This window comes from Trachemys scripta, chromosome 21 (genome assembly GCF_013100865.1).
Source record: "Trachemys scripta elegans isolate TJP31775 chromosome 21, CAS_Tse_1.0, whole genome shotgun sequence".
Taxonomy (NCBI): Eukaryota; Metazoa; Chordata; order Testudines; family Emydidae; genus Trachemys; species Trachemys scripta.
The window spans coordinates 3,446,435-3,461,724 of NC_048318.1; the positions used below are offsets into that span (position 1 = coordinate 3,446,435).

General features: G+C 49.7%; 1 protein-coding gene and 1 pseudogene across 5 annotated transcripts in view; both read left to right on the forward strand.

Annotated features, from left to right (window-relative positions):
• Positions 1 to 15,290, forward strand: part of ST3GAL4 (ST3 beta-galactoside alpha-2,3-sialyltransferase 4) — a 154,999-nt gene that overhangs the window by 46,594 nt on the left and 93,115 nt on the right. For 2 of the 5 annotated variants that reach the window (XM_034754770.1, XM_034754771.1), the window contains exon 1: positions 14,150 to 14,353. The exons of 1 other annotated variant lie outside the window; for it this stretch is intronic. Coding sequence is in view for 2 of the 4 variants with exons in the window: in XM_034754767.1 (XP_034610658.1) it covers positions 8,631 to 8,761 (131 nt within the window). In the remaining 2 variants the exon portion in view is untranslated. Of the gene's footprint in view, positions 1 to 8,586; positions 8,762 to 14,149; positions 14,354 to 15,290 lie in introns of those variants that run through there. 2 more of the 5 variants (XM_034754767.1, XM_034754769.1) reach the window with 2 other exon arrangements.
• On the forward strand, positions 1,389 to 2,581 carry LOC117868556 (annotated as a pseudogene).

The following is a 15,290-nucleotide window of genomic DNA, read 5'->3' on the forward strand; positions in this document are numbered from 1 at the left end:
TACTTTTAAATGTAACAAAAGCTTTAATATTTAAGGCACAGTATGAACCCACAATTAATGGCTTTTGCAGTAAAGAAAATAAAAATTTTAAACGACAAAATCCACAGCTTTGTGACAGCTGAAGTTCAGAGACTAGGCTGTAGCCGCTGCAGAGGCAGCGCCAAGTTCACTCCCTCCCCATTCCGCCCACCTCCTTTCCTGACTTTCTTTTCTCAGTTTAAAACTGTCATTTTTGTCATGTTCTCTTGCTCAACACAAAGTTTTTTCCCATCATATGAAATAAACTTTTAAAAGTTTAACATGTAAACCAGGACATGGGGATCAGAGAACTGTCCTGGATTTTAGGGGAATAGTGATAACTGACTGAAATCTTTTTTTTTTTTTCCCAGTGAAACAGGTTTGTAGGTAGCCGTTCTTTGTTAGGTGTCATGGGCAAGCGCGTTTCTCATCCAGAAACACTTTTCCCCACTATTTCCCCCATACAATGGGCTTCAGAAATGATCAACAAGATTAACAAAAACATTGGGGGGGTTACATGTTTGGCGATATTTTGTAGCTGTCCCTCCAAAAGCACAGTTACATTTGTTTGGTTTTTGGTTTTGTTTCTCATTACATTCGAGGGGACCTGAAGAATTATTTGTGTTTTTATATCACACTTTACATTTTACTTTTATATAAGCTGTAACCTGAGATGCTTTACAACATTAAGTAACAAGAAATTACTGATGTTACGGTGATTAAAGCCGTAAGTACAATATTTATATGCCAATTGATTTATTTTATAGTTATATGAGAAAGGAAGTACTTTTTCAGTACTAGTGTGCTGGGACGCTTTTGTATTTTTATGTCAGATTTTGTAAGCAAGTAGTTTTTAAGTGAGGTGAAACTTAGGGGCATGCAAGACAAATCAGCCTCCTGAAAGGGGTACAGTTGTCTGGAAAGGTTGAGAGTTGCTGGCCTAGATGCTCTACTGCCTATATTCACAAGGGACCCTTGTCAGAGGAACAGGCCAGCCATATGCCTTTGTTGTTGACAATCTGTAACCTAACAACAAGTATAATACAAAACTAAGGGCTGGTCTACACTGGAGGGGATCGATCTTAGATATGCAACTTCAGCTATGTGAATACCGTAGCTGAAGTCGAAGTATCTTAGATCGATTTATCTTGGGTCCTCATGGCGCGGGATCGACGGCCGCGGCTCCCCTGTCGACTCCGTTACTGCCTCTCACTCTGGTGCAGTTCCAGAGTCGACGGGGAGCGTGTTCGGGGATCAATTTATCATGTCTAGATGAGACACGATAAATCGATCCCTGATAGATCGATTACTACCTGCCGATCTGGCGGGTAGTGAACACATACCCTAAGGGTGCAAGCTACTCCCCTTTTGACAACTACCCGACCTTATTCTACTTGAACATAGAGAGAAGTTGCTCCTTACCTGGGAAGGGAGGCCAATGGACTTTTGAAGCATTGTCTCGAAACCATTCGTTAAGAAAGTATCTGGCAGCTGTTGTGTAAAAGAGGATGAGCTGTTCAAACAGACCTGTTGATTAAAGATGGAAGGACCTAATTTTACCCCTCAAGGAAATGAAGGCCTATGTGCTAATAGTGCTATATTATAATTATACAGGAAAACTTGTTCTGAGAGAAAAGGCAACTGATCATGTGGAGTTAGCAAATGTTCCCTTTTTGATTACATGTAGTTTCATTGTCCCAGAGAGCTTGAGGATTTTGATTGCCCTATGGAAAAATAACAAATTTCACAACCCGTATGTGCCTTTTTTATTGGCGATCCAACTCTTTGTGAATTGTTAACTGGAATAGTTTACAAAGTAAACTTTCTGAGGTATGGAAAGAAAACCTTGATCCTGTTGCACACAATCCAGTTTATTAAGGAAGGCGGTTTGTTTGTAGCGCTAGGAGCTGCCATGTTTCGTTTGTTAGCCAGAGCCATCGAGAGGTATTTGACTATGATTAAAAGGAGGCCTTAAGGTGCCAATAAAAAGTACAGGCTTTTCCTTCTTATAGGTTTATCTCAGTTTCCCTGGGTACCTTACCAGTCTTCAACTGGAACTGTACTAACAACTTACCAGACTGCTCAACAGCGTTGCCTCTTTATTCCAAGAAATATGTTGCATTTTTCATCAGTATCTTTCTAATCATTCTGGTGACAATTGTTAGCATTTATGCACATATTTACTGGTAAAGTCCCATCACCGTAATGTCACTAAGCATAATAACTCGGAGATCTATGGCACTGCTTAGGATATTTGTGATTGTAGTTGGCTTATTCATTGCCTGTTGGTCTCCGTTGTTATTCTGTTGCTCCTAGATGTAGCCTGCAAAGTAAAATAGTGTGCCATTTATGCAAGCCTGCCTGGTTTATCGCCTTGGTGAGCATTAATTCTGCATTGAATCCGAGCAAGGCAATGCGGCAGATTTTCTTTTGCCTTATTTGTGGCTGTCTAGTGAAGACGAACAAGCATGCCCAGATTTTTGCCTATTCAGCCCACTGCAGATTGCAGTCGAAGATAGTCTACAGCTTTTTAGGATCCAATTACGAAGTTTTTCAATCCTAGGGAAAAACGTTAACCAGTTTTTTGAAACTTTGACTATCTATTTGTCACATAACTCGTTTTGGTTTGGGCTTTAATTTTGTAAGAGAACCGACTCAGGGAAGTATAAAATACAAAAATAATATAAAACGTAAGGCTGCAACAGTTCCCATCCTCCTATGCCCTTAAACAGAAGGTTTTTGTTGCTTAGGGAGGGAGACCAACAGACCTTTGAAGTGATAGCCCTGAACTATGGGCAGAGCCACTGTATAAAAGAGGATGAGCCTGTGATTAAGGATGGAAGCCGCCTGAACAAGAAGCTCCTGATTAACCCACATGAGAACAAAGGAGGCCTTTTTGCTTTGCATGGGACGGCTGACCCTGTTGATTGCGTTGTTTGCAAAGAATCGCGCCAGTGTTTTCTGCCTTCCAGATGTCCCCAGCTCTGAACGTTTCATAGGCAGCCAAATGGCTCTGCTGTGATAGGCTGGTTCTGTGCGATGCCCAGAAAGGACTGAAGATCTGACGTGTGCATTTCCCATGTATGTGCCTTTAATGGAACGGGCTTGTTCAAAACTCAGTAGTGTTCCACAGGCTTTCTCCTGAGCCCTTAATTACAGTGTTTACGAAGGAACTATTGGCTAAAGAAAATGGCTCTTCTGAGGCTTTTGATCATGCATTACAGCTTGTGGGCAGGAACTTTTAAACGCTAATGATTCAGCCACTTTGTGGGGGGCGATGTAACTAGAATTAACCTTCTGTGACATTAAAGTGTGCTCCCCATTCCTGGTAAAATTGTCCCCCCAGCCACTGGTGCCATCCCTGCAATCTGCTCTGAAATTCTCCATGCAGCATTGCAAGGCATTTGTGCTCTGCTGTCCTTAACTCTTGTTCCATGTCTCCCCTCATGCTCATTTGGGACAACCAGGTCCTCTTACAGACATCCAGAGAGGTTCTTTAAGTAGCCAGCATTCGTCTTTAGATCAGTTGCAACCTCAGACCTTCCCATCTGGCTCCGGAATGCCGATTGAGGAGGGAGGGTGTTTTTGTTCCGTGCTCTATCCTTCGTGGGAGTTGTGTAAAATACTTTAAAGAGCTGCCGAGTTCTGACAAATATTGCAAATGGCAATGGATCACAGAAAGCCCGCTGAACTGTTACCTTTTTACTTTTCCCTAGCATGGCTGATTTTCCAAGATGTTTGTGCATGAAGCAGACACTGTCTCCTCTCCCTCATAGTCATTTCTCTCCTGCCTGAATCGTGCAGTGAGAGACATCCTATTTCATCTCCATGGAGGCCATTGGGGTCTCCTCTCTTCCTGGAGATGTCAGCCAAGGTCGAGGGGGAAAACCTGTCTGGGTAAAATCAGAACCAGCCTGAGCATTTATCAGAGATTTGAGCCAAAGCTGGAATTAATTCCATGGCTCAAGAGTGGAGTTTAGGACTCAGCAAGGATCTTTATTCATCTCAGCTGCTATTTAACGTGATCTGATCTCCTATGTATCTAATGTCTCCATCACTATCATGTCTATCCAGGCGTGAAGGTAATCAGAATGATGTGACTCTTATGCCTCATGACATGCTAGGGCTGGAGAGCTTTTTGTCAGACCATGTGCAAAAGCTTCAGTATCGGCCAACATTTCCTAAGAACTGGGATCTGATACTTTCAAAAAAGAAGAAAAACCTACTTTTAAAAAAAGGAAAAAGGAAAAAAAAAGTCCCTGTCCTGGGTTGAAGTATTTTGCCATTTGTTCCAGCCAGGTCTTGAAAATCTCGCTCATTGTGTCTTCTTAGAAGAGCTCCATCTTTCAGACTGTCACTGCTCAGCAGCTCGGCGGTGGTCTCTTTCCACAACGACAGCCCTTTTGAGGATATTTTTATGCTAGAAAGCAGCTGTGGAGCTGGGGGTTTTGCTGAATCCATAGCTGCTGATTTGTGCTCTGAGGCAGGGCAGCAGGAATTGGCCTGGCTGTTGGTCTCTAACAGATAGATAACACAAGAACGGCTAGACTGGGTCAGACCAAAGATCCATCTAGCCCAGTATCCTGTTCATGACTGTGGTTGGGAGATAGGGAATGCTGATATCTGACTCATACATCCCAAGGCCGAAAGGTGTCCCAGCGCCAACCTCTTCAGGAGGACACTGGCTGATCCAGGGTCTTTCACTGAGTTCCTTTTAAAATAGCACCGTCCCCAGTCCGTTGTTGTGGGCCCATCTATGTGACAGCCTCAGTCATGTTTGTTAGTGCTCGTCCCTGACACCTTGGAGAGTAGATGGGACCTGCCAGTGACCCTTGTCAAAGAGAGGAATGGGCCATTGAGCAGACGGGCCTCCTGGGTGTGCAGGGGGGAGAGTAGGGAGCTCCCCACCCCGCGCAATACCAGAGCTGCTCTCCTGTGGGGAGGGCTGTCCTAGGCCTCACGTGGATGAAGAACAAACTCCAAACCCCTCCTCCCCCCCCCCCCCCCCCCCCCCGGGTGCACGGCAATGTTCTACGCGGCTGTGTGCAGAGGAGCTGGAGCCATTGGCTGGGGGTGACGCCCTCGCTGACTTGACCCACAGGTTTCGAAGCTGGGTCTGCAGGAGCAGCCACGCTCCAGCCCTCCACCTGGCAGCCTGCTAACGCTTGCCTACCTAGGACCCATGAAGCCCCCCTGCAGTTCTATTGGTGACGTCTCAGAGCAGCTGATCCGCTGCTGGCTTAAGTTGGGCCAGCCATCAGCACAGGAACTGGTCTGAACACCTGAGCTCCACCTTGCTGTGGACTGTGCGCCTTGTGCTTCCTGCTCCCACGGCTTGATTTCCTGGCATCCTGACCCGGCCTGACACCTGGCATCGGATTGGTGGTTCTGACCCTCCTATCCTGACTCAGCCGACTCCTGTTTTGTGACTGAGGACTCTGGGTCTGGCTGCCCACCACCCAGCTGTGACACTTGCTGCATTGCAGAATTGTGACTAAATGGGAAGCTTTGATCATGACGCACCTGGATGTGTGGGAATTTCATAGATTCCAAGGCCATCAGCGTCATCTGGTCAGATGTGTGTGTGTATATATATATTTATGTATGTATATTTGGTAGGGCCCTATATAACTAGGGCCCTACCAAATTCCTGGTCCATTTTGGTCAATTTTATAGTCACAGGATTTTTAAAATCTTAAATTTCATGGTTTCCAATATTTAAATCTGAAATTTCACAGTGTTGTAACCATGGGAATCCCAGCCCAAAACGAGATCGTGGGGGGGTTGCAAGGCTATTGTGGAGTGGTCGCGGTGTTGCCACCATCACTTCTGTGCTGCTGCTGGTGGCAGCGCTGCCTTCAGAGCTGGGCACCTGGCCAGCAGCCGCCACTCTCCGCCCGCCCAGCTCTGAAGCGGTGCAGAAGTAAGGGTGTCAATACTGCAGCCCCCTTACAATAGCCAGATTTCACCGGAGACACCAGATTTCATGGTCCATGCTGTGTTTTTCACAGCTGTGTATTTGGTAGGCCCTATGTATCACAGAGGACTCCCCTGAATTCCTGTTGAACTAGAGCAGATCTCTTTGGAAAAACATGTAAATTTGATTTACTGGTTGCCAGTGATGGATAATCCATCCCAACCCTGGATAAGTTGTTCCAAGGGCGTGGCTGCATCATGGCCCAACCATGTCAGCGGTGTCACAGATTCCTTTTGAGGCACCGTAGCATGAGGCCATCAGTAAACGAGGGCGCTTAATGAGCCAGATTAGCTGGAGTGTGAGTGTGTGGGAGGGAGCCCGGAGGAAATGGGGTGCTGTGTCCTGCTTTTCAGGGTGCTCTTTCTGGCTGCCCTGGATCCTGTAGCCTTTTCCCTTTTCTCTGGTATGAAAGATCCTCGTGAACACGGCGTTAAAGAGCCTGGCGTGTCACCCAGAACCCAGGGCCTAACTTGGGTAGGAGGCAGTGCTTAATTTGTAATGAAAGAGGTGCTGGGACTCAAGCAATTTTTTTTACATTCATAACTGATGCAGCAAGCCCAGAGGTGCTGGGGCTATGAACGGCCAAGCCCAGAGGTGCCTGACAAGCCTTGGCACAAATTAAATACTGGCAGGAGGCAGACGTCGTGGGTCTGTCAGCCCCAGCTCTGAGGGGGCGCCCGGCAGCAGCCCAGGTTGTGCTGGCTGTGCGCTTGAGAGCTCTGCCCTTTGGCAGGCAGCCGAGTGAAGTCCAGCAGGGAGCCCCGCTTCTTGCTCAGCTCGCAGAGAGATTCCATGGGAGAGGTTTGCTCTTTTGATAGCATATTGTAGCTTGCCAGCTCTCTGAGTGCTGTGACGGGCAGGCTGTGGGTCCGAGCCACCGCGTGGCAGGGCTCAGTGGTGATTCTCCCCCCGAAGCAGCACAGGGAGGGCTTGGCAGCGTCTGAGCAGAAAGCCTCAGCTGGGCTTGGTTTCCTCAGGGTTTGATGTCAGCCTTGAAGCAAAACTGCAGCTCAGCGCTAGAATCATCTCAGAGGGGGTGGGAGTCTTAACGCAGCTGGTGGGGCAGAGAGGAGGAGAGTGGCGCGAATAATGGATTTTTCAGTTTGCTGGCCAGTCTGAAAAAAATGAAGAAGGGAAAATTTGGAGGGGGCGGGGAAGGGAAAAGGTTTTGGATGAAAAATTTCGCTCCGCTGTAGGGGCGTCTCACATCTCTCTCCTCCTTTCCCTTCAGTTGAGGTGTTTGTCATTCACTGGCTCGGAGCTGCCTTTACCCATCTCTCCGGCTTCCCCTGGGTGGGATATGGAGAACTGGGGATAGTGAAAGATTGGCCTACTCAGGACGTTTGCTGTGCAGAGGAGACTGTGTGTGGTGGTGGGTGTCCACACCCCTTGGAAGAAGCTCCTATTGAACAAGTGTACGCCCAGTCTCACGTTAATTATTTTGCAGCTGCTGAACGCACTGGGTATCTGGAAAATGCCTGGGTAGCCCGCATGCCATGCAACGTTCCTGGCATATCCAGATGTTTTCAACTGGAATGATCTTTTAGCAGAACACCAGAGTTGTCTATGTGAAGATAATGGGGGAATGGAGGCAGGGTCAATTCTAGGGTCCCGTTATTGTGAGGCAAGTGGGTATTTTTGGGCCCTGGATGTTGCTATTTAAAAAACCAACAAACTTCCAGGAGTCCAGCAGGTAGTAGGATCCCTGGAAAATCTTGGGGTTTGAGTTTAAAAAGGCAAAATGTGGTTACTGTGCCAGGACTATGTCATTTTCACTTCCACTGCTTAACATTGGATAACTTGGCACATATTTGGCCCTTTGGAGCCCTTGAAAATCGTCTGCGGGGTGTGTGTGTGCTTGTGTGTGTGTGTGCGTGCGTGTGTGTGTGAGAGAGAGAGAGAGAGAGAGAGAGAGAGAATGTCCCCTTAGCCCTGGTAGCACCAGGTCTGGATGGAGGGGTGTGGGGCACCGTGTATGGTCCACTTTCTTAATGAAATGCTTTATCCCATTGAGGCTTTCCAAGAAGTCCCTATTGGTCTTTCAGAGAGTTGTTACCTGTGAATTTATTTTCCAGGCCTTTGATCTGTCTCTAATGTAATTATCCTCTCAGCTTGTGTTTTTTTTAAATTACTGTATGAGGCCAGGGCTATTATACTTCTCCTAATGTCTCCCATGTGGCAGACTTGTGCATCCAGAGGGAAAAATCATACAGCAATTCCATAGCACCTTTTTATTAGAGGATCTCAAAGCACTTTGCAAATGTGTAATTAAAGCTCTCAACACTCCCCAGTTGGTAGATGAGTAGTGTTCCCAGTTTAATTGATGGGGGAACCCAGGCACAGAGGTTGAGTTTCTTGCCTTGCAGAAGCTGAAGTGCCCCTGCTGGCTCTTCTAGTTAAACAGGTTCATAGCCAGGGCAGTGAGTAGGGGAGAGGTCTGAGAAACGCTTGCATGATAAAGAACTGAGCAGCATTGCTTCAGTGATGGGGACGCATTCCAGGGTGGATGGCTGTGGAGCTCTGAAGAGGGGAGGGGAATTCCTATTGGGAGGTAGGGATGGGCTGGCCCTTCCAGTGTGTGGGCAGTGGGGCACTGCTAGGTACAGTGAGAGGAGCTGGGAAGCAGGTTAGTGAGATGGGGGAAGTTATTCATTCTCCGTCTCATGCACGTACTGGTGCTAGTGGAGCAGGGTTCCAGCTTTCCAGTGTGGTGACTCCTCCGTGGACCTGGCCTTCCGCTGCTTGGCTCTGGGGATGCGTATACAGGTAAGCTGTGCAAGTCCACAGCATGAGCAGCAGAGCCTTCTGCTGCTCCCTGGCAGTGTTACTCGTTAGCCGTAGGGGCCTGTGCTCCGGCGTGATTACACCCTATTTGCGAGCTTGGGCCCTCATTCTGTGATGGCTCAGTCACCGGTCGTCAGCAAGGGTTGAACTCTGGTCCTTGGGCAGGAAAATCATGCTGGCACTTGAGCTAAAAGAGTAACTGCATTAGCTGGTAGCTGTAGCAGGCTCTGACCGTATGGTGTGGATCAGTGGCCAGAGGAAGACATGGTTTACTTACATGGCACACTTGAACATGCTGTTGGGTGTGCTCAGGGAGGGTGCAAGGATGTTTCGCGCCCTCGGCAAAACTTCCACCTTGCGCCCGCCCCTCCCCCGCCCCGAACCCTGTGGCAGCTCTCTGCCCCCCCCCCCCCCCCCGGCCCCCCCCCCCCCCCGCAACAGCCCTCCCCCTCCGCCCTGAGATGCTCCCCCCCGGCAGCTCCCCGCCCCAGCTCACCTCTGCTCTGTCGCCGCTCCACTTCTCCCGCCTCCCAGGCTTGCGGCTCCAATCAGCTGTTTGGCGCCGCAAGCCTGGGAGGGAGAGAAGCAGAGCGGGGCGGTGGCTCATGGGAGGAGGCGGAGCAGAGGTAAGCTGGGACAGGGAGTTCCCTTACTTGCTGCAGGCGGCCCTCCTCGCGCCCCCCTACCCCAGCTCCCTCCGCCTAAATGCTGACGATGACCGGGGCAGCCGAAGATCTGGTTGCAGCCGAAGGACCCGAAATGGCACCCCCCAAATGCTAGCGCCCTAGGCGACCGCTTAGGTTGCCTAATGGGTTGCACCGGCTCTGGGTATGCTCAAAAATAATCTTCTGGGCAGGTGATGAGCAATAACCCTGATGTTCCCTCTTCTTCCCTCCTCCAAATTTCAAATGCCTCCCGCTGCTCCCTGGGCTGCGCTCTCCCCATGCTCAGTGAGTGCGTTCAGGTACAGAGTACATGGGCTTCCAGCATAGTGTCCTTAATGCGTGTTTGTTTTCGAGGGCTCCTGCTTTCCCTCCTTGGATAATAATTGCCTTGAAACAGAGAGAAGAAACCAATCCATTCCTCAGTCCATCTCTGCCTTTGTGGGTAAGCGCATGTACCTTCGGTGCACAGGCCTGGAGCTTCTATCAGGCTAAGGCGTGACACCCATATCACTCTTCTGGGTGGCACCCCCACAGGGACACCCATATCACTCTTCTGTAGCAAGTCCTGGATTGTTACTAGTGCTATGGTGGCAGCAGCAGCAGCCCTGAATAGCTGCAGTGCTAGAAACTGCAATTAATCGCTACGCTATAAAATTGGCCTCTCTTCCTGAGAGCCCAGATCCCATAATCCTGCCTTAACCAGGACCATGCAAGCACCGCTTGTTAGTGCAATGCTTTATCCCATTCAGACTTTCTTCCAGGAAGTTCCTGTTGATCTTTCAGAGAGTTGTTACTTGTATGTTTATTTTCCAGGCTTTTGATCTGTCTCTAATGTGATTATTCTCTCAGCTTGTTTAATTGTATTATATTTTATTTTTAGTATGATCCTAATGTCTCCCATATGGCAAACTTGTGCATTCAGATGGAAAAAACTTATTTTACTTCCAGAGCACCTTTTTATTAGAGGATCTCAAAGCAGTTTGAACGAGGCGTCCTTGTGGCACCTTAGAGACTTAACAAATTTATTTGAGCATAAGCTTTCGTGGGCTACTGCCCACTTCATCAGATGAATGCAGTGAAAAATACAGTAGGAAGACGATATATACAGAGAACATGAAAAAATGGGTGTTGCCATACCAACTCTAATGAGACTAATTGATTAAGGTGGGCTGTGGGCTTTAGCAAATAAATTTGTTACTGTATTTTCCACTGCATGCATCTGATGACGTGGGCTGTAGCCCATGAAAGCTTATGCTCAAATAAATTTGTTAGTCGCTAAGGTGCCACAAGTACTCCTCGTTCCTTTTGCTGAAACAGACTAACACAGTTACCACTCTGAAACCTGTCTCAAAGCTCTTTGTAAATCTGTAATTAAATCTCTCAATGCTCTCCAGCTGGCAGATGAAAGGTGTTCCTATTTTAATTGGTGGGGAAACTGAGGCACGGCGGTTGAGTTGCTGGCCCAAGGCTGCAGTGAGGCCGTGGCAGAGCCAAAAATAGATAGGGCTCCTGCTCATTTGTCCGTTTCAAGCATTAGATGTTGCTGTCCAGAGAGAAGGAACCCAGGTTCTAATCACTTGATTGCTACAACTTTCATTTTTGTATAGAATTCTCTGACAGCGGGGTGGAGTTCTAATTTTTTTAAATTAAAGTTAAATTAAAGACAGGGGGAACCCTTTGGAATCTAAAGGACCTTCCTTTCCTGTCTAGATTAGAACAATAGCAATGTGGGTTGAATTTTAAGCCTACAGTATATCATACTGATAGTGCCCATTTACGAGTGTGACATTGCTGATGACTGGCAGTAGTGTTCATTCTTTTTCTTTCTCTAGTGTATGCACTGCAATGCACTGTCTCTTCCTTGCTCCCTCTGGTAGTTTGCAACTACCCAGAGCTGAACTGCTGACTGAACAATGCTTGCTTTCAGTGATTAGGAAACACTCTAGAGGGACTTTTGGGTTAAATTTATCTCCATATCTAGGGCTCGGTTCTGCAAATCCGTATTCAAGTGGGCCCTGATTCCGCAAGGCACTTAAGTTTAAAATGTAAGCGTTTGCTTAAATTCCATTGCTTGTGATGAATGCTTAAGTGCTGGTTTGAATGAGAGCCATGGGTAATTGCGCTGATTGGCTACATGAGGAATGCTCGTGTACATGAGCAAGAGTTTCCGTAGATTTTTAATTTGTTGACCAATCCCTCTGTTTTACCCCCGCTCAGATAACTAGAACCGTATCTCTGAATCATTTGTGTGTTCGTCTCTTTAAAGTTCCAGTGAAGGTACTGAAGTTAAGAAGCATTCCCCTGCAGTGCCTGCAACCCAGACTTTGCAGGTCCATGCTGGTGTAGGAGAACTCCAATGTGGACCTAGAAATTATTTTGGTTTTCACACTTTTTAGGGTGATATTAACAGATCTCTTGAAATGTTTTTAAACCATCCTAGAGTGATCAGGGAAAAGATAAAAAGGATTAATACAGGGGTGGGCAGACTACGGCCCGGGGGCCTCATCTGGCCCTCGAGCTCTCGCTGGGGAGCGGGGACAGGGGCTTGTCCCACTCCGTGCGGCTCCCAGAAGCAGCGGCATGTCCCTTCTCTGGCTCCCATGCGTAGGGACAGCCTGGGGGCTCTGCACTCTGTCCCCACCCCAAGTGCTGCCCCCGCAGCTCCCATTGGCTGGGAACCGTGGCCAATGGAAGCTACAGGGGCGGAGCCTGCGGATAGGGCAGCGCGCAGAGCCGCCTGGCCACGCCTCCGCGTAGGAGCTGGACGGGGGACATGCTGCTGCTTCTGGAAGCTGCTTGAGGTAAGCACTGCCCAGGAGCCTGCACCCTTGACCCCCTCCCATGTCCCGACCCCCTGCCCCAGCCCTGTTCCCTCTCCTGCCCTCTGAACCCCTCGGTCCCAGCCTGGAGCACTCTCCTGCACCCCAACCCCTAATTTTGTGAGCATTCATGGCCCGCCATGCAATTTCCATACCCAGATGTGGCCCTCGGGCCAAAAAGTTTGCCCACCCCTGATCTAATAGCTACCATACTAGACTCCGAAGCAGGACTCTTGTTTGTATTCCTTGCTTTGCTGCAGAGTTTACTACTACTTATTTTCATAGTGCATAGGAGCCCTGTTCTAGACCAGGACCCCATTATCCTGGGTGCTGTACAAACACAAAACAAAAAGATAGCCCCTTCTTTCTCCAAGGATCTTACAGTCTAAGTTGCTGTGTGACCTCGGGCAAGTCCCTTCACCTTCCTACAAGTCCGTTTCCCCATCTGTAAACACAGAGAACTACTCCAGAAGGATGTTGAGGCTTAATTGTCTGTAAATTGTCTCCCTGCTGCTGGTCTGCAGCACCCTCTAGCCTGCGTGCGGTTCTGGTTTCCGTTTGCATGTGGTTGGTGGCGGGGGAGTGATGATCTGGGTTGTCTGAGGCTCCACATGACGTCCCCCTGGGTGGTCTGTGTTATGCTGAGCTGCAGTCTGAGCTGTTGAAAATCCAAATAAAGAGTCCAGTAAATATTGTTTGACTCAAGTAGCCTTTGTTATCGCTTTGATGTCGCCTGTTCCAAGACTCCTGGTGAGAAACCCACTAGTACAGGCTGAGCTGTGCTGCTGTGGTGCTTCCGCTGGCTTGTGGTCAATGGCGCATGGCCTCCTGCATCTGTAAACATTAACCCACAAATGGCAGATGCTGGCCCCCTCTTGCTCGCTAGGAAGCTTGCTCCCAACGGGGCATGGACTCTGGGAGTGCAGAGCCCCAGCGTCAAGGGATCTCTCTTTAGAGATGGTTTTTGTCCCCTCTTTTAATGAGTCATTGATCTCTGAAGGTGAAGTGTTTCTGTGCTGCTGTTTATCCCCTTGCCCATGCAGGGTTGTTTGTAGGACCACATGTGGCTTGGGCAGCGCCGAGGGCTCGTTGGCTTTGGGTCATTCGTGAGGTGGTTGGGACTGGGGGCACTAGTGCTGCAGTTCGTAGGCTCACGCGTAAGGGCTGACTCTAGAAAAGATCCTGGAAGCGTTTTTGTGGGTCTCTTGGAGGACGTGCATAGCTACACATAGAAACCTGGGGAAAACGAGAGGTCAACGTTTGGCTCTTCCGATCATTCTAGTAACTTCTGCCTGCTCCTTGCAGGTGTGCAGACTCCCTGGGAGTCCTGCTCTCCTGAATGGGTACATCGGAGGATGGTGAACAAACAGGAAGTGATACCTTGAGAGGGCAACATACAGTTGTATGTAACATCTGGTCACCAAACCATGTCCAGTGTCCTAGGGCCACTTCCCCTCGCCTGTGCATTATCTGTGGTAACTCTCAGAGCAGGGGTTAAGGTAGCTCTTTGACATGCCCCTTCCACTGAGAAAAGGTGGGAGAGAGAGGCAGTTGCACAGCAGGTCAATGGCAGAGCAGGGATAGAACATATATCTCCTTACTCCCCGTCCGGTGCCCTCTCCACTGCCTAGTCAAGTCATGACTGCCTGGTGGCAACCCTGATCCCTACAAGTGGGAGAGATGCTGTGCTGGACAGGGCAGCTAATGCTCACAGTGGAAGAACAGAGTTAGTCACAGGGCAGCCCTCTGTGACTCATACCCCTCTCTGTTTATGTACCAGAACGGAGCTGCGAGAGAGCCCTCCACGCAGAAGCTGCTGCTGGAAGCACATTTGCTTGGGGCTCCTGCTATCAGCTGATCCAGGTCTTAGTCCTCCCCTGCCTGTGGCATGTGATATTAACCACGCGCACTAATCTCCTGAGCTCAAGGAACCGCCTGCCCAGCTCAGCCCAGCTCCTGGGAAGCCAGAGTGGGAACAAAGACCGAATTCTGCATCTGAGCCAGTCAACAGATGGCAGGAATTAGGAGTGAGACGATGACAGTTTCTTTGGATTGGAAATCCCTGCGGCAGCAGGCGCTCAGGCTCCTGGGTAAGGGTGAGCGAAGGCAGTCATTGCGGGAAGAGCATGGAGGGGGCTGCAGCTGGGGTGGATGGCCAGAGAAATTCCGCACCTTTGCCCCACCAGCCCACACCGAGCTAACACCCATCAGCGCTGCATGGAGGCTCCCGCCCTGCCCTCCATGTGGCAACCTTCCCAAGCTCTCACAGTGGGGTGGAGCCAATCGCGTTGGTCTCAGGCGCCTGCAGGAATCCACAACCCTCAGACTAGTCTGGTTGCTCTTGGTGCCCTGTACAAGGTGGGAACCGGCTGGGCCTGTGGGATCTCCCATGGTGATCGCAGCTTGATGATTCTGTATGCTAGGTCCCACATGTCATATGCAGCAGTCAGGTGCGGGGGGCGGTGGGGACAGCCCTGGGCACAGGAACAGGCATAGGGGGAGAGAGGTGTTGGAGGGCCAGTGGGAAGTGCCTATGTCAGCAAATGGAGCTAGTGGGGATGACTGGACTGACTGTGGTGCCATGTGACTGCTGGGGATGGCCCGGGAGCCCGTGTGCAGTAGGAAGTGCTAGCCTCCGGACCACCGAACTGTGCTCGTGTTCCATTGCTGCAGACCCCTGGAGCAGGTTCTGGTGGTTGCGGGCAGTGACGAGGAGTCAGACCCCCTGGGTTCTGTTCCCACTGTGCCACTGACCCGATGGGCGGGACGCTCGCCTGCCTCCCAGGGAGGCTGTGGTGCTCCGAGCGGCGTGGCCCTGGGGCGGAAGGGAAGGAGGAGGAGAGCGCGTGGCAGCCTGGCAGCAGAAGTGCTTTGTGCATGGAATGGGTGCAGCACGGATGGCAGCGATTTCTGTCCCTGGGGCTTCACCCCGCTGGCGGGTGGGGAGCGTTCTAGCAGTGACAGGGGAGTCTCTGCCAAGATGGCCATTGAGGGGCCGGCTGTGGGGGTCTTTGATATGGGCGCTTG